Here is a 20,000-nt window from a genome sequence, read left to right on the forward strand (position 1 = left end):
CCCTCCAGTCCAGGCAGCATCCTGGTAAACCTTCTTTGCACCCTCTCCAAAGCCTCCACATCTTTCCTATAATAGAGCGACCAGAACTGGACACAATATTCTAAATGTGGTCTCACCAGAGACTTGTAGAGCTGCAGCAAAACCTTGCAGTTCTTAAACTCAACCCCCCTGTTAATGAAAGCCAAAACACCATATGCTTTCTTAACAACCCTATCCACTTGGGTGGCAACTTTGAGGGATCTTTGCACTTGAATACCAAGATCTCTCTGTTCCTCTACACTGCCAAGAATCCCATCTTTAATCCTATATTCAGCATTCAAGTTCGACCTTCCAAAATGCATCACTTCGCATTTATCCAGGTTGAACTCCATCTGCCATTTCTCAACCCACCTCTGCATCCTGTCTATGTCGTGCTGCAGCCTGCAATAACCCTTGTTACTATCAATGGCACCTTCAACCTTTGTGTCATTGGCAAATTTACTAACCCACCCCTCAACCTCCTCATCCGAGTCATTTATAAAAACTGCAAAGAGCAGAGGCCCAAAAACAGAGCCCTGCGGGACGCCACTCACTACTGACCTCTAGGCAGAATACTTTCCATCTACAACCACTCTCCGCCTTCTGTCAGCCAGCCAATTCTAAATCCAGAGAGCCAAATCTCCCTGTATCCCATACCTTCTGACTTTATGAATGAGCCTACCATGGGAACCTTATCAAATGCCTTGCTGAAGTCCATGTACACTACACCAACTGCTTGACCTTCATCAACCTGTCTCTTCACCTCCTCAAAGAACTCAATAAGATTTGTGAGGCATGACCTGCCCCTCACAAAGCCATGCTGACTGCCTTTAATCATGCTATGCTTTTCCAAATAGTCATAAATCCTATCCCTCAGAATTCTTTCCAAAACCTTGCTGGCCACAGACATGGTCACAAAAACATCAATGAGTGGTTAAGCTCAGGAAATACAGTTTCAAATGTCATATCCACCATTCATCCAGTGTTCTCTCAGTACTCACAGCATCACACTCCCATTCACCTATCAATAATTTCTATCAACCAAGTCTTGTACCTAAATCCATATACCTTGCTTCACTCTCAAGCTTTCCACCATTGCTTACATTACACCCACATCTTACAGGAGAAAGTGAGGACTGCAGATGCTGAAGATCAGAGCTGAAAATGTGTTGCTGGAAAAGCACAGCAGGTCAGGCAGCATCAAAGGAGCAGGAGAATCGGCGTTTCGGGCATGAGCCCTTCTTCAGGAATGAGGAGAGTGTGCCAAGCAGGCTAAGATAAAAGGTAGGGAGGAGGGACTTGGGGGAGGGGCGTTGGAAATGTGATAGGTGGAGGGAAGTTAAGATGAGGGTGATAGGCCGGAGTGGGGGTGGGGGCGGAGAGCCTCTCCCCCAAGTCCCTCCTCCCTACCTTTTATCTTAGCCTGCTTGGCACACTCTCCTCATTCCTGAAGAAGGGCTCATGCCTGAAACGTCGATTCTCCTGCTCCTTTGATGCTGCCTGACCTGCTGCGCTTTTCCAGCAACACATTTTCAACCCAAATCTTACAATTTGCATTCAATGCAAGTTATTCAGTTTGAGAGCCACATCACCCAGTTGCTTTGTGTAGAACTTACTGATGCACTTTTCTCTCTCTTGCAGGACACACTGGTGCATTGCTGGAGGGGTTCATGGAGAAAACGGTGCCTGCTACCATTGGAATGACAATAATTGAGATCATGGCCAGCAACAGTGCTGAAACTACTGGAGACGTCAGTGTGCATGTATTTTGTCATCTTTCTGACATCCCACTTTACCTTCATCCCAAAATCTTTTTATGATTTATATTCTTCTTGCTCAACCATTTCCGACTCCTCACTAAAAACCATATGGCAGAACTCTCAGAAGGCAGTGGGAGTAGATAGCTATGGTGTCAACGCCAAGTAGCAGGATGCACAAGATTGCCAATGACTTCACATGAGTGGTCAAGCTTAGGAAACACACTTTCAAATGTCATATCCACCATCCCTCCAGTGTTCTCTCTCAGTACTCAAAGCATCACATTCCCTTTCATCAATCGACAATTTCTATCAATCGGTCAGATTGTTGGAAGCAAGCCAGTCAGTCTGACTTTTTTGGGCTTTCTTCATTGCCTCACATTTCTCCTCTTGAACAATTTACCTGTCTGTCTTGTTGCTTTCGTCTTTCTGACACTAAAGAACTACACTCCGGTCAGATAGTGAAAGGAGAGCAGGAAGATCGTATTGAGGAAGAAACAGCTCTCATTCTTGCTGCCACCAGCTCAAATCCTGGCACTAGAGGTACTTTAGAAGACACCATAGAACTTGCACGTGATGTCTGCAATGATGCATGTGCAAACAATGGGTGGGTCCAAATCCTGGAATTCCCTTTCTCAGGGCAGTGTGGAGCCACCTAGAATGCATGTGTTGCAGTGGTCTAAAACGGCAGCTCATCACTGGCACGGTGGCACAGTGGTTAGCACTGCTGCCTCACAGCGCCAGAGACCTGGGTTCAATTCCCGACTCAGGCGACTGACTGTGTGGAGTTTGCACGTTCTTCCCGTGTCTGCGTGGGTTTCCTCCGGGTGCTCCGGTTTCCTCCCACAGTCACAAAGATGTGCGGGTCAGGTGAATTGGCCATGCTAAATTGCCCGTAGTGTTAGGTTAAAAGGGGTAAATGTAGGGGTATGGGTGGGTTGCGCTTCGGTGGGTCGGTGTGGACTTGTTGGGCCGAAGGGCCTGTTTCCACACTGTAAGTAATCTAATCTAATCTAATCACCACTTTCTCAAGGGAAAGTAGGTTTGACCAATAAATATTTGTGAAAGTGAGGACTGCAGATGCTGGAAATCAGTCAATATTAGTGTGGTGCTGGAAAAGCACAGCAGGTCAGGCAGCATCCGAGGAGCAGGAAAACCGACATTTTGGGCAGGAGCCCTTCATCAGGAACCTTTCATTTCCAATAAATATTGGCCTAGCCAGCAAGATCCACACTCTACAAGTGAATAAAACAAAGGGGCACGAGGTGATAGCTACTTCTCTCTGGCAAAATAGAATGAAATGTATTGTGGTGTCTTTGCGCGCAAAGTCTGTTATCTCACTTACATATCTGAATAGCAAACTGGAACAAGATGCAAATATCCTCTGGATGAGCTCAGTGAATCTGACAGAGATAAGCTCAGTATTAATATTCTATCACTCTGTGGCTGCAGATCCTGCTGCAACTGGTGGGAGATTTCAGTGAGCACCTCCTTGATGAAGTGGTTGAATCTAATATTACTTGCTAAAGTTAAATGAAGAAATTTGTTTCTTGTAGACCTTTCAAAGCAAAAGGGCACAGGGTTCCCTTACCCGTATCCTCTCCTGATACCACTGCTCATTTCTCTCCATCTGCTGTAGGTCCACAAGGGGAGAAACTGCTTCACTCTTATCTGAAATGAAGTATTCTGAACAGAGCCCTTGAATTCTGAATCAAGACCACATGCTATAAGATTTCCAATAGAGTTCAGCTTCTTTAATATCCTATTATACAATAATTTGGTAGACTAAATAATAATCCAGCAAATATTTTTACTAATTCAGCAGCAGCCAGTACAAATCTATCCCAATGATTTGGTGTTTCTTTAAGAGTGTGAATGAGAGCTCTTATTGCTCAAATGCACGTCCAACTCCGAGATGCTATGCTTGATCCATCGACTGTGCAATATTTAGGTGTGGACCCATTGTGCTCACACTGATTCCTCCCAGTGTGGCTTCTGGTGAGGATTGGACCAGAAGGTCACATTGGCCTGGATGCTGTTTTGAACAGAGGCAGCATAAACTATAGGTGTTAACGCAGTGGAATTTTGTGGAAATTGAATCTTAGAATGCAGCTGCACAGAACCATTCGGCCCATCATATTAGAGTTGATCTTTCTCTGCACATTCTGTGTAGCTGTCACACAGAATACCTGTATTTTGTTCTGTTACCCTGATGTACTTATGTAAGGTATGATAGGTCTGGTTAGCACACAAAACAATACTTTTCACTGTATCTTGGTACATGTGACAATAATAAATCAAATTGAATCATGTCTGTGTCAGTTCCTTTAAAAAGCAACCCAGTCAGTCTGATTTTCCTGGGCGTCTTCCATTGCCTCATACTTGTCCTCTTACACAATTCATCGTGTTCCCTTTTTGAAAATGTAACAGGGGCTTCCTGGAGTATCTTGGGTGAGTGGTTCATCCTTTGAAAATAATTCTGGTTCATCCATGCAAATTAAACATTATCATTAACCCCGTGTCTAAGTTTTGCACCAGATTCACTAGATAAGCCAGGATTGTACTCCATCACAATTGCGCCAGTGGAATCATATCTCCACAAATACCGTACTTAAGTACTAAAATTAGTCTTTATTGATGCTTGAAAATTAGTTTATGGCCTTACCTTACCATTGCTCTTTGGAAATAATGCTGCTAAAGTAAATACACCTAGTATGGGTCCTAGGATCATTCCTTCAAAAGTTAGTGTTGCCTAGATAGAATAACAAATAAAAAGCACACTTACTACTAGAAATATTTGTGTAAAGTTAAATTGTCGTTACATTTGTACATGTCTAAACAAAGTAAAATTGTTATGTATGTAGTCCAAAGCTGGACTGAGAGATTGAGGAAAAAGCAGGATCATGTGAGTCCTGCACATTAGTAAGGACATCCTGCACCGTTGTCACTCCATCATGGGAATGGCCTCAATCACCATGACAGCAGATTCCCATTGATTTTGCAGAGGGACAGATGTCACTAGTGGTCGTAGATGCCCACTCCAAGTGATCCAGGAGATGGTCATGAAGTCGGTATCAGCAGAAATAACGATCGGCTGACTGGATTAAATACTTCCCATATTGGGTGGACTTTAAACTAGTTTGGCTGAAGGAATGGGAACCTAAGGGGAGGCTCAGAGTTATCTAGAGAGGGTGAGGGCTTAAGGAGAAAGAGAATCAATACAGTAAATAAAAAGCAAGAAGCAGCTGGGCAGTGTAGCACGAAGATGAATGGAAACCAGGTAAGCAGCAGAAAAAGAGAGAATGTTTAAAAGTAAAGGTTCCTCTGGTGGAGGGGTTAGGATTCAACACAAAGGTATAAAAACTGGTATAAGGGCACTTTTCCTGAATGCTTGCAGCATTTGAAACAATGTAAATGAGTTGACGGCACAAATCATCATGAATGCGTATGATTTAGAGGCCATTACAGAGACATGGTTGCAGGGTGGTCACGACTGGGAGTTCAATAAGAAAAGGTATCAGACTATTCAGAAGAACAGACAGGAAGGAAAGGGATGTGGGGTAACTCTGATATTTATGAACGACATCTGGGCAGCAGTGAGAGATGATATAGGTTCCATGGAGAAAAAGGTTGTATCAATGTGGGTGGAAATTAGAAATAGTAAGGGGAAAATATCACTGATAGGCGTAGTCTATAGGCCACCAAATAACAATATCATGGTAGGGTTGGCAATAAACAAAGAAATACTTGATGCATGTAGAAATGGCAATTATCAAGGGGGATTTTAATCTACATATTGATTGATCAAACCAAGATGGTCAAAGTAGTCTTGAGGAGGAATTCATATCTGGAAGGAACGATCACAGTATGGATGAATTTAAAGTGCAGATGGAGGGTGAGAAGGCAAAATCCAATATCAATGTCTTGCACTTAAAGGAGGCTACAATGTGATGAGGGAGAGGTTGACTAAGATAGAATGGGAGCAAAGATTACGTAGTGGGACAATTGAGGAACAGTGAAGGACTTTCAAAGTGATTATTCACAATGCTCAGCAGAAGTATATAGCAGTGAAAAGGAAGGATTGTAGGCAAAGGGAAAATCATCCATGGATAACTAAGGAAATAAAGGAGGGTATCAAATTGAAAGCTAATGCATACAAAGTAGCAAAGATTGGTGGGAAAGTCAGGGATTGGAAAATCTTTAAAGGTCAACAGAAAGCCAGGAAAAAAGCTATAAGGAAAGATTATGACAATAAACTGGCTCAGAATATAAAAAAACAGAGAGCAAATATTTCTATAAATATATAAAATGAAAAAGAGTGGCTAAAGTAAACATTGATCCTTTAGATGTTGAGTAGGGGGATTTAATAATGGGGAATGAGGAAATGGCTGAGGCTTTGAACAGATGTTTTCTGTCGGTCTCACAGTGAAGACACAAATAACAAGCCAATAATTGATGACAAGGAGACTATGGCAAGTGAGGAGCTCGAAACTATCATTATCACTAAAGAGAGTGTGTTGGGCAAGCTAATGGGGCTAAAGATAGACCAGTCTCCCAGCCCTGATGATATGTATCCCAGAGTACTGAAAGGGACAATAGGGGAAATAACAATTGCACTTTTGGTAATTTACCAGAATTAAGTGGACTCTGGGGCGGTTGGCAGATTGGAAAACAGCAAATGTGATGCTACTGTTTACAAAAGGATGTAGACAAAAGGCGGGTAACTATAGGCCTGTTAGATTAACTTCTGCAGTGAGGAAACTGCTTGAATCTATCATCAAGGAGGAAATAGCAGGACATCTGGATAGAAATTGTCCCATCGGGCAGGCACACCATTGGCTTATGAAAGGCAGGTCATGTTTAATTAATTTATTGGAATTCTTTGAGGACATTACAAGCACGGTGGACAATGCGGAATCAGTGGATGAAGTGTATCTGGATTCCTGATTTGGAGATGCCAGTGTTGGACTGGGGTGTACAAAGTTAAAAATCACACAACACCAGGTTATAGTCCAATAGGTTTATTTGGAAGCACTAGCTTTCAGAGTGCTGCTCCTTCACTTGATGACCACCTGATGAAGGAGCAGCGCTCCAAAAGCATAGTGATGTACATATGTTATCTACAATGTCACTATAATAGCTATAATTGTTAGATGCATATCTATGGTTAAAGGGATGTTGAAATAAATGATATGTATGTAGTTGGGTGTGTGCTGTCCTTTGAAGAGAGTGGATCAGCTGACCTGGAGGTGGGAGCTAGGGGACAGACTAAAAACCAGTGTGGAGCTGAGAGACCTACAATAAAGTATTCATTGTTCAAGTGTATACCATCTACCTTGTGTTCCATTTATACTTGTCATAAATAATTTGAAGTTCATCTATAAAAAAAGGTGCTATAAAAGGTATTATAAAAATACTCAACATTTCCTCTTTCAGTATTTATAGCATTTTCCTCTCATATTTCACTATGTCAGTGCCGACAATACTTTGCCTTTTGAAATTTATTTACCTGAATTATATTTCTTCCCATGAGAGAACTGATTCCAGTCAGGCCTATTGTAACTAGTCCAAAAGTCATTGCTGCATCACAGAAGAACAGTTAAGAGATTAATCTTAGTCAAATAGTATATTTTTAAAGTCATATCTCTAAAAGACCTTGCAATTTGTTTATTGTATGAAATAGTCTCAAATCTCATTGAAGCTCTTAATGTGGAATCTGAAAATCCAATCAAGTCCTGGATCTGAAAAAAAATTTCATTGAAGATTCTTCCCAGTGTGTTCTGTTATGTCTTCTTCTACGAAGGAACCCATGGATTAATTTTCTAACCCAACATGGGGTATATCAGAAGGAAAAACACTGAGCAGATTATCCTTTTTCCTGCTGTAAGCCTCACCAGAATTTCAATAAGATGAAATTTGAGAGCTGGAGCAAATCCTGCAAATATCTCTAACAAGATCCCAAACTTTCAATGGAAAAGGTCACCAAACCCCTCTGTGAATGTTTTCCTTCTAATTAAGACCTACTTACTCTATTGGAAGCAGAAGAACATAGGAGAATGTTTCTTGAGAACCTCTTGCTCCAGATAGTGGCATAAAGCAATGACAACATTTTTGCAGGTGCATCCTTTTGAACACAGAGAGCTCATTCCAGCCATATCCCTATCTTTGGGTATTTGGAGAGGAATGGTAGCCTAGCACAGTGGTGGATAAGATGTGTATCTTCATTGCATTTACACACCTTAGCAGAATCCCTGATCTTCAGATATAATGCTTTAATATTGTCTCAATTGCTAACCTTCCTCTACAATTTGACAGAAAAAGCTTCAAATACAAAGCCATTAAATTCAGTGTGTCCAGTCAATTTTCTTACTGGATCCTGTTTGCTAGAGAAATCTGCAAAATTGTTTTTAGAAAGGACCAGATTTCTACATCTACCAATAAACCCTAGGAAATCTCAATCATCCAATCACCAGAATTAAGATATACACGTTAGTAATGGAAGTGTAATTTTTGAGTCTATCTTCTGTCTAACATAAGCAATTATGAATGAAAACGAGTTTCTTGATAAAATTTACACACAACTTTTATATAGGAATTCTTAGCAGAATCAACCAGAGTTTCAATTTGTTGAATCATTGTGTTCTCATTACTGAATTAACACTAATCAATATTGGTATAACAATTTAAACTGTATTGCAGGCCAATAATGCAAAACTTGGTAGTTTAGAGTAATATTGGAGACATGATCAGTATTACATGGTAATACCAATGCGAGGGGCAGTACTACAGAGTGATAATGATGCAGGGGACAGAACCTCAGTTTGGACATGCAATTTATAAGACTGTCAAGCCCTTGGAGAAGGTTTATTCAAATGATCCAAGACATGACAAGCTTCAGTTATGTGGAGACACTAGAGAAGCTGATAGCAGAGAAAATTAAGAGGAAGTTTGTTTGTGAGGTTCAAAATTATAACTAGCTTTGTTAAAGAAAAATTGTTCCAGGTGACAGAGAATGCAGGTTTAAGGTAACAGTTAAAAGAACCAGAAGGTGACATGAATATTTCTTTTTTTCACAGCAAGTTAATGTGATGAAATAAATGCACTGCCTGAAAGTGTAACGGAAACATTAGACAGTAACTTTCATGACTGAATTGGATAAAATGCTTTAAAATATTTACAGGGTGGTGAGAAAGTGAGACCAATTGGATATGCTTTCAAAGAGTTTGAATTATCATGACTTACAGTAAAGCCTTTCTTCCACTGTACTAATCTAATTTCTTTTTATTAAACCGCTTTTTCTAATCAACCTGTTCAGAGATGTTGTTACATACCTCTGGAGCAGGTGGGACTTGAACCAGGGCTCCTTGGTCTAGGGTAAGGACACTACCACTGTGCCACAAAGGCCCCCAAAAGCTCAAAACACAAATTTGAGTGGCATCCTCTGTGTACCATACTAATCTTCTCTGTATCCTTCCAATTTTAGCATATGTACTGCCAAAGCATGCTGCTTATAAAATTTGGCAGTTCCTAGCCCATTCCCATTGAGCAAAAAATGTTTCTATAGCAAACAACTAGAATGTTAATGAACACCTCAATCCTAAATTTCCTTTTCACCTTCTCAGCTGTTACAAGTATGGCAGAGATGACTTTTTGCAGCTGCTAACTTAGTCGTATTTCCAGCTACAGAGATATCAAAATGGTTTGTTTGCAGTTTGGATATCATCACCACTTGGCAGGAAAGTAGCTTCAGTATATTGCACAACTAATGAAATGATAGAATTTTCAAAGATTTTAAATGAGCTTTCAAAGTGGACCATTATGCATGTATACAGGATGGAAATCGATCACTTGATTATCAGCTCTAGAAGGGAAATAATCTTTTTTTGGTTTGTCAGAAAAGTCTTTAAGAATACTAAGCATAAGGGAATGCTAAGTGACACTAAATGATAGGGGCATTCTATCACGCCTTGTGCACAGTATTGGCCCTTATCCAACAAATGATGCATTTACCTCATTACAGTTGGCCTCCAATTCACAAGAAATGTTAATGGGTAGAAACCTGCCTATTCCTGTTCTGCCAAATTTAGCCAACACGTACCCAGGTAACAAGGTTTCCATGGCATAAATGAAAACAACTACAACATTCAGGTTTCAAGCTCTAATCCTTTTTCTGAATGAAACTACACATGCAAGGATGAATGTACCACAGACTCAATGTTACGGGTTCACCTTTGACCACTTTCTTTCAGCTATGTGCATGCATTAAAACAAGACGTAAAGTTACAATCAAGAATGGATTCACATTCTGTTATTTTTTTCATTAATGATTTCCACATCAGTACATTTATCAGGAAAGTGAAATGAAAGTAAAAACTTCCTAGACACTAGTAACAAGGCATCAAACAGATACTAAGCCCACTTCATCAGTGGTCATCCCTCCATCATAAGGTCAGAAGTGGAGGTGTTTACTGATTGCACAACACTCAGTACTATTTCTGACACCTCCAATAGTGAAACAGTCCATGTCCAAATGCAGGAAGAACTCGATGATATCCGGGCTTGGTAAGTGGCATGTCACATTTGTGCGAAGCAAGTGGCAGGAAATGACTAGATCCAATAAGAGAGAATCTAACCATCACCATTAACTTCAATTGCATTGTCATTACTGAATTCCCCACTATCAATCTTAGCAGAGTCCCTGACTTCAGATTCCTTGGGGATTACCATTAACCAGAAAGTGAACTGGACTAGCCACGTAAACAATGTGGCTACAAAATAGGTTAGAGGTTCGGACTGTTGCAGGGAGTCAAGAGTGTGGTGCTGGTAAAGCATAGCAGTTCAGGCAGCATCCGAGGAGCAAGAGAATCGACGTTTGGGCAAAAGTCCATCATCAGGAACTCACTTGAATCCCCAAAGCCTGTCCACCATCTACAAAGTGCAAGTCAAGAGTGAAATGGAGTCTTCCCCACTTTCCTGGATGAGTATAGCTCCAACAACAAAGAAGCTTGATACCATCCAGGATAAAGCAGTTCATTGCTTGTGGATGTGGTGTCAATCATTCAGTCTCTCCACCAATGACGTTCAGTAGAAGCAGTGCATACCATTTACAAGATGCATTGTAGAAGTTCACTCAGGCTCCTCAAACAGTATCTTCCAAATCCATGGCCATTAACTAGAAGGACAAGAGCAGCAGTAGATGCATGGGAAAGTCATTACCTATAAGTATCCAAACAAGCTACTCACCAGTCTGACTTAGATATACAGCACCCTGCCTTCAGTTTCACTGGGCCAAAATCCTGGAACTCCTCCCTCACAGCATTATGTGACTATCTATGCGAAATGGACTGCTGGAGTACCAAGAAGGAAGTTCACCACCACTTTCTCAAGGGCAACTAGGGATGGTCCAGTGATACCGGCATCCTGTGAATTTGCAGCAAGTGGGTGCTCAAGAAACTTCAGCTCAGAGTTGATGAGCTGGAGTTTGAGGTATGGGCACTGCGACACACCAGAATGGGGAAGAGTTATCTGGACACTGTTTCGAGGAGACAGTTACATCCCTTGTGATCATGGTTAAGGAGGGTGTGACTCCAAGTGAGGCAGGTATTACAATCCAGAATTTAGTTTTAGAGGAGCTTCAGCCAGTGCCCTTGTCCAGCAGGCATGAGATTCTTGCTCCTGGTATGATCAAGGGCACAGACTGCAGGGAGGATAAGCACACTGAACACAACATCATGGTACAGAGTGCTATTCAACTGTGGGGAGAAAAGAGAAATGTAGTAGTAATACAGGATATTATAGGAGAATAAATAGTGTTCTCTGAAACAAAGACAGAGTCCTGAAGGCTGTGTTGTCTACCTCGTATTAAAGTGAAAGACACTACTTTGAGACTGGAGAGGAACTTGGTGTGGTAGGGAAAGAATCCAGTTGCTGTGGTATACATAGGTATCGATGACAAGGGTAGGATGATGAAAGAGAGATTCTGCTGAGATTTTACAAACAGCTTGGGACTAATTTAAAAAGCAAAACCACGAAGGTAATAATCTCAGGATCACTACTTCAACATGTCCAAATTTGCATAGGGTAAATAAGATTAGAGAGGTAAATTCTTGGTTCAGAGATTTGTTTGGAAGAAATGAGTTCTGATTCATGGGGCTCTGCACCAATGCTTGGGAAAGAGAGAGAGAGCGAGAGAGCTGTTTTGTTAGGCAGGCTTCATTTGAACCATGCTGGTTTATAAGGACATGGAGCAGGAGTAAGCTATCCAGCCCTTCGAGCCTACTGCCATTTAACGTGATCATGGCTGATTACATCGTGTGCTCAACTCTACTTTCCTGCCTGTTCTCCATAACCCTTAAACCCTGTATTAATTAGAGATCTGTCTATCTCTTCCTTAAATTTACTCAATGTCCCACTATCCACCATACTCTTGAGGAGTGACTTCCACAAATTCACAGACCTGGGTGAGAAATAATTTCTTCTCATCTTGGTTTTAAATCTGTTCCTGCTTATGCTAAAACTATGACTTCTCATTCTAGATTTCCCCACTTAAGGAAACACGCTGTGCCTACTTTGTTAATCTCCTTTAGTATCTTATACGACTCAATTAGATCTCTTGTCATTCTTCTAAACTACAAAGACTACTGATCTAAGCTGCTCAAACTCTCTTCACAAGGCAAACCACTCAGCTCTGGAATCAGTGAGGAGAAAGTGAGGACTGCAGAGCTGAAAAATGTGTTGCTGGAAAAGCGCAGCAGGTCAGGCAGCATTAAAGGAGCAGGAGAATCGACGTTTCGGGCATAAGCCCTTCTTCAGGAATGAGGAAGGTGTGCCAAGCAGGCTAAGATAAAAGGTAGGGAGGAGGGACTTGGGGGAGGGGCTTTGGGAATGCGATAGGTGGGGGGAGGTTAAGGTGAGGGTGGTAGGCCGGAGGGGAGGGGGGTGGGGGGGGGGGGGGGGGGGCGCGGAGAGGTCAGGAAGAAGATTGCAGGTCAAGAAGGCAGTGCTGAGTCCAAGGGTTGGGACTGAGAAAAGGTGGGGGGAGGGGAAATGAGGAAGCTGGAGAAATCTGCATTCATCCCTTGTGGTTGGAGGGTTCCTAGGTGGAAGATGAAGTGCTCTTCCTCCAGGCGTCGTGTTGCCATGGTCTGGCGATGGAGGAGGCCAAGGACCTGCATGTCCTTGGTGGAGTGGGAGGGGGAGTTAAAGTGTTGAGCCATGGGGTGGTTGGGTTGGTTGGTCCGGGTGTCCCAGAGATGTTCTCTGAAACGTTCCGCAAGTAGGCGGCCTGTCTCCCCAATATAGAGGAGGCCACATCGGGTGCAGCGTATGCAGTAAATGATGTGTGTGGAGGTGCATCCGCTGCACCCAACATGGCATGCAGGTCCTTGGCCTCCTCCATTGCCAGATCATAGCAACACGACGCCTGGAGGAAGAGCGCCTCATCTTCCGCCTAGGAACCCTCCAACCACAAGGGATGAATGCAGATTTCTCCAGCTTCCTCATTTCCCCATTCCCCACCTTTTCTCAGTCCCAACCCTTGGACTCAGCACCGCCTTCCTGACCTGCAATCTTCTTCCCGACCTCTCCACGCCGCCCCCCCACCCCCGGCCTATCACCCTCACCTTAACCTCCTTCCAACTATTGCATTCCCAATGCCCCTCCCCCAAGTCCCTCCTCCCTACCTTTTATCTTAACCTGCTTGGCACACCCTCCTCATTCCTGAAGAAGGGCTTATGCCCGAAACATCAATTCTCCTTCTCCTTTGATGCTGCCTGACCTGCTGTGCTTTTCCAGCAACACATTTTTCAGCTTTGGAATCAGTGAACCTTGTCTGAACTGACTTCAAGTTGCTACATCTGTCTTTAAAGGGAATAAATTTGTATGCAGTACTCCAGGTATGGTATCACTAATACCTTGTATAGTTGTCACAACACTTCCCTACTATTATACTCTATTATACTCAGGCATGAGTAACTCACCTCCTGACTCCCCAAAGCTTGTCCACTGTCTACAAGTCACAAGTCAGGTGTGTGATGAAATACTGCCGCTTGCTTGGATGGGTGCAGCTCCAACAACATTTAAGAAACTTGACACCATCCAGAACTAAGCACCCTGCTTGATTGGCACCACATCCACTCCCTTCACCATGACACTCGGTAGGAGCATTGTATACTATCTACTATTTGCACAGCAGAAGTTCATCAAAGATCCAAAGACAACACCTTGCAAACTCATGCTCATTTCTATCTGGAGGGACAAGGGTAACAGATAAATGTGAACACCACACTCTACAAATAACTGGAGGTTGGCTAACATTGTGCCAATATTAAGAAAGGTAGTAAGGGGAAGCCAGGAAACTATGGACCAGTAAAGCTGGACATCGGTGGTGGGAAAGTTGTTGGACAGAATCCTGAGGGACAGGATTTACATGTATTTGAAAAGGCAAGAAATGATTAGGGCAAGTCAACATGGCTTTGTGTGTGGAAATAACTTGACTAAGTTTTTTAAACAAGTAACAAAGAGGATTGACAAGGGCAGAGTGGGTGGATGTGATCTATGTGGACTTCAGTAAGGCATTTGAGAAGGTTCCTCATGGTAGGCTGGTTAGCAAGGTTAGATTACACAGAATACAGGGAGACTAGGTAGATAGAGACAGAGGGTGATGGTGGAGGGCTGCTTTTCAGACTAGAGGCCTGTGACCAGTTTTGTGCCACAAGGATCAGTGCTGAGTCCACTGCTTTTTGTCATTTATGTAAATGATTTGGATGTGAACATAGGAGATATGGTTAATAAGTTTGCAGATGTCACTAAAATTTGAGATGTCGTGGATAGCAAAGAAGGTTACCTCAGAGTACAATGGGATCTTGGACCAATGGACTAAGGAGTGGCCGATGGAGTTTAATTTAGATAAATGCGAGGTGCTGTATTTTGGAAAGGCAAATCTACACTTTATGGTAAGGTCCTGGGGAGTGTTGCTGAACAAAGTGACCTTGGAGTGCAGGTTCATAGTTCCTTGAAAGTTGAGTCGCAGGTAGAAAGGATAGTGAAGAAGGCGTTCGGTATGCTTTCCTTTATTGGTCAGAGCATTGAGTATAACAGTTGGGAGGTCATGTCGCGGCTGCACAGACATTAGTTTGGCCACTTTTGGAGTATCCTATAGGAAGGATGTTGTGAAATGTGAAAGAGTTCAGAAAAGATTTACAAGGATGCTGCCAGGGTTGGAGGGATTGAGGTATGGGGAGAGGCTGAATAGATTGGGGTTATTTTCCCTGGAGCATCAGAGGCTGAGGGGTAACCTTATAGGGGTTTATAAAACCATGATGGGCATGGATAGGATAAATAGGCAATGCATTTTCCCTGGGGTTGGGGAGTCTAAAACTAGAGGGCATAGGTTTAGGGTGAGGTGGGAAAGATATAAAAGAGACCTAAGGGGCAATTTTTTCACACAGAGGGTGGTACATGTAAGGAATGAGCTGCCAGAGGAAGTGGTGGAGGCTAATAAGATTGCAACATTCAAAAGGCATCTGGATGGGTACGTGAATAGCAAAGGTTTAGAGGTATAGGGGCCAACTGCTGGTAAATGGGACTAAGTTTAGGTAGGCTACCTGGTCGGCATGGACGGGTTGGACTGAAGGGTCTGTTTCTGTGCTGTACATCTCTGAACTGGGACATTGCACGGGGCAGGGTGACACTAGGCACATGGACACACAAGATGGCCACTGGACCACAATATGGAGAGAGACAGCAGAGCAAACACAGACACTGCCTGGGGCCACCAGAATGCCAGCACAATGCACTCAGCCTAGTTGATTAGTTTAAGGCGGGTGGGGGAGAGAATACACATGAGTGGTAGAAATGCTAACTGTTGGATACGGACTCCACACAAAGTGCTAATAGCCAGGGCTGCAGTAATTGGCCTTCTTAGGAAGAGCGATTAGTGTCCATTACCACAGCAATGGACCTCACGCAGACACTGAAATTGACAATATCTGCACTGAAATTGACAATGTCTGCACTGAAACTGACAATGACCACACTGAAATTAACAAAGGCTGCACTGGAACTGACAATGACTGCACTGAAACTATCAACGATTCTGCAATGTTTACAATGTTACAAAGACAATATCCTTATCACCGACCTATTGTATTACAAAATGTATAAAAGTATCTTGACATGTGCTCTGGGTTGAGAGAAGACTCGCAGCTGACCACTGTGCTGTTGGTGTCTCTCTCTCTCTCTCCCCGGAGCTCCGGTATTTCTTTGTACAATAAACTCTGTCATTGAACCCCGACTCTGACTCCGAGGCTGGTGATTTTCTTCACAACATTTCAAAAATAATGAAGCAGAAAACCTGATTATTGTTAAAGCTTACTATCTCTGGAAGTTGCTGAGTTGTCTTGTGGTTGAATTTTCATCTGCACAATGAAATACCAACTGCATCCAGTGACAGTGACAGAGACATGAACTCCAGGTTCTTGCTTGAAAGGTTCACCAGGACCAAAGGGAGTTGTGGCGATTGATTAAGCAAGTGAGAAGATGAGTATTGTTTGCCATAAGAAGCTGGGTTGTTTGGTATATTCAAGGCTGAGATAGACAGGTTTTTACTCACGAAGGGAAGAGGGTTATGGAAATTGGCAGGAAAACAGAGTCGAGGATGATCAGATCAGTCATATTCTCATTGAATATCAGAGCAGACTCATTGGGTTGAATAGGCTTTTTCTGCCCCTAGGTTTTATGGTCATCCATGATCCCAAAGGTAGAGAATTCTGGATCAATTTCTGTGCTTGATGGTGTTCAGAACCTGTCTGGTAGGCAAGGAGGTTAGGAAGCTGGAAATGTGTTGCTGGAAAAGCGCAGCAGGTCAGCGCTTTTCCAGCAACACATTTCCAGCTCTGATCTCCAGCATCTGCAGACCTCACTTTCTCCTCCAAGGAGGTTAGGAAACCAGGGGAGTGCAAAAGGTATGCTGTAAGTGATGCTGCATGTACATGAGCTGCTCTTCTATTGGAGTCAGTGCTGGACAGCACCAATTGGTACAATCCTGCTACTGTCAGAGATTTTGGAGCCTAATAATAACATTTTATTTTGTGGATTTTGCTTTGTTTCTAAACTTATATGATATTTCATCTCTGAATGGATGTAGTGTGAACAGCCTGAAAGAAAATAAATATAGAAAAATTAGTTGAAAGACAACCTAAGAGTTTAGAGGTCAGAATCTTCTTCCTGTTCGAAAGTTCTCCCCAAGGTTTCCAGATTGGTTTAATAAAATCTTCAATACAGACAGCAGCCAAAGAACTGATGCCAGAAGAAATTGTGCTGTGGAGAAGAAGGAAAAAGTAAACAGAAGTTTCTACATTCCTAACTTTGCATTTCACATGAAATGCAAACAATGTGTTTAACCCCTTTGCTAGCACAGTCGTTACTTACTGTCATTAATTTAATGTCCTCAGCAAACATCATGATTTCAGCTTTAATTGTATTTCACATGCTTCAAAATGAAAAAGTTAGGGAGGTTGAAGACTTGTGAGGAACTCATTTCCAATATGCAACGTACACACTTACTGCCTTTTCTATGGAGATAATTATCAGACATTTGTATGTCTGGAGGTGGAGTGGCCATACAGTTAATTAGTACTTATCTCAGACCGTGTAAGTTGGTAGCTGATTTATACTTTCCTTCTGGTTTACAGGTCCATGTGAGATAGGAACTGAAGACTTTGTAATAATAATTAAGAAATGAGATGTGGAAGTGCCAGTGTTGAACTGGGGTGGACAAGATCTGAAGTCACACAACACCAGGTTATAGTCCAACAGGTTTATTTAAAACCGCCTCACCTGACAAAGAGAGAGCATTCCAAAAGTTTGGACCATAACCTGGTGTTATGTGATTTCTGACTTCATAATTGACAGTGCAACAAAACATACTGGAAATAGTGGGGAATCCACAGTCTAGTGAGAATGAAGAACTTAAATAGTTCATTTGAAGTATTTGGGATATTAACGTGACAGCTGACAATGCTCCTACACACACCTATATACGAGGGGGGTTTAAAGAGGTGCCTAAGGAGGTGGCAGATACACTTGGTTTGATTTCCAGAATCTAAAGTATTCCCTGTGGATTGAAAAGTACAAAGGTAACTATGCTGGAAAGGAAGGAGGAAGAAACTGGAAACTGTGGTCAGTTAACCTGGTGCCAGTAGCCAGAAAAATGCCAGCACCAATATTAAAGAAATGGTAACAAGCCACTTGGAAAATTTCAATCTGATTAGGCAAAGTCAACAAGGCTTTATCCAAAGGAAATTGCTTGACAAGTCCTTTAGAGTTTTTTGATGATTTACCTTGTTGGTGTAATCAACAGGATAAATAATGGGAAACCAGTAGATGTGATACACTTACATTTTCAGAAGGCTGTAGTGATTGTAACAAGGTCAGCCAGGTGAATATGAGTTCACTGATTGGGGCTGTTAATCTGGTTTAATCAGGGAGTTCTGGCTGACAGATATAAACAGGAGAGTTAGAAGTTTTGTCACTGACAGCTGGTTCCGAGGAAGCTGGATCAGTGTCGAGTGCTATGCATATGCATAGTTTCACCAAGATTTCCTTACTCTCACAATCCACTTGCAATATTACGTTTGGTACTAAGAGAATTAAGGGATCTGGGAATAGAGTATCATTGATCAAGTTTAAAGTAATGATTGTCAATTTTGTAATACTAGTCTTATAAATGGGTTTAAGGATACAGTGTGGGGATAAAGGCATTAAAGTGGATGATCAGCCATGATCAGTTTGAATGATGGAGCAGATTTCACAGGTTCATGCTCTTATGTTCCTGGAGTGAGAAGGTAAGAATTAGTTGTGATCTTATGAATGGCAGAGCAAGCTTGGTAGGTCATATGGCACACTTGACCAAAATCTAGGAATGCCTCCAGAATTGGTAACTCAATGACACATGATGAAGTGCTAAAATAACGATAGATTTTCTAATAATGACCAATGGAAGTTGACAGTAACAATTTTTTTGTATATTTTATTTCCAATTCAAACATTGTGAAAATATATTCAGTATCAACATCTGGCAAAAAATTCCAACTAATGTTAACCTATTGCTAAAGTTGTGAGAAATTACATACCTTAAAGTGCCACTGTATGCACCGGCAACAAAAAGTCCAGGAAATCCAGGCATCTGATGGAACAGCTCCATAACTAATAAGGGGGTCAACTTCCAAAGGAAAATTTAGAAATAAAAATGAACATTTGTGAAAATGATTCAGAATTTTTATGTTACAATGACACTGTTTCAGCATTGGTTCAGCTGTAGCAACCTTTCCTCTGAATGTGAGGATTCTGGGTCCAAGTTTAGATTAGATTAGATTACTTACAGTGTGGAAACAGGCCATTGGCCCAACAAGTCCACACCGACCAGGCGAAGCGCACTCACCCAGACCCATTCCCCTACATTTACCCCTGCACCTAACACTACGGTCAATTTAGCGTGGCCAATTCACCTGACCTGCACATTTTTCGACTGTGGGAGGAAACCGGAACACCCGGAGGAAACCCATGCAGACACGGGGAGAATGTGCAAACTCCACACAGTCAGTCGCCTGAGTTGGGAATTGAACCCAGGTCTCTGGCGCTGTGAGGCAGCAGTGCTAACCACTGTGCCACCGTGCCGCCTGTTCTTTTCCAGAGACCAGAGGGCATTCTCGGCTGATATTTCAGTGCAAGACTAAGAGAGTATTAGGTGAGGCATGAAACTAAATCCCTGTCTGTGCACACAAATTAATTTATAAGATCACATAAAACTATTTGAAGAGTGCAAAGTTATCCCAATAGCTAGGCCAATCATCAACAAAATCAGTATCGGTAGTACCACTGGAGACAGTGTAGGTTTGATAAGCTGGAGGCTGTCTGTGTGGGGTGTGTTGCATTTCTAGTCACTTCTTGTCCATGCTCTCTCACATGGGTGATCTGTGCATCTGCCGGAAACCTCTGAAATGATACTGCCATGAAACCACTGGGTCCTACCTGGCAGCTTCGATGCATGAACTGAAAACTTGAACCCACTTGTAAATCACCAAAGAGTGAGTTCTGCTGTAAGAGGGCCCTGACACTAACATTATTTAAAGGACCAGGCACCTAATTTAAAGATCAGGTAATTTGGAATATCATTTGCTATTTCTAAGTCACTGGACATGCCCTGGAGTGCATTTGGAGATATTG

At 42.3% G+C, this 20,000-nt stretch overlaps 1 protein-coding gene and 1 pseudogene across 2 annotated transcripts in view; both read right to left on the reverse strand.

Annotated features, from left to right (window-relative positions):
• The window catches only part of LOC122562291 (sodium-coupled monocarboxylate transporter 1-like), a 161,231-nt gene that overhangs the window by 22,991 nt on the left and 118,240 nt on the right, over positions 1-20,000 (reverse strand). For both annotated transcript variants that reach the window (XM_088000750.1, XM_043715096.2), the window contains exons 11-14: positions 18,908-18,996; positions 16,972-17,093; positions 7,285-7,355; positions 4,441-4,527 (exon numbers count right to left, since the gene is read on the reverse strand). In XM_088000750.1, the coding sequence (XP_087856876.1) occupies positions 4,441-4,527; positions 7,285-7,355; positions 16,972-17,093; positions 18,908-18,996 (369 nt within the window). The remainder of the gene's footprint in view (positions 1-4,440; positions 4,528-7,284; positions 7,356-16,971; positions 17,094-18,907; positions 18,997-20,000) is intronic.
• Positions 9,184-9,278, reverse strand: LOC122562370 (U6 spliceosomal RNA; annotated as a pseudogene).

This window comes from Chiloscyllium plagiosum, unplaced genomic scaffold (assembly GCF_037043375.1).
Source record: "Chiloscyllium plagiosum isolate Xiang-an unplaced genomic scaffold, Cpla_swu_hap1 HiC_scaffold_25, whole genome shotgun sequence".
Lineage (NCBI taxonomy): Eukaryota > Metazoa > Chordata > Chondrichthyes > Orectolobiformes > Hemiscylliidae > Chiloscyllium > Chiloscyllium plagiosum.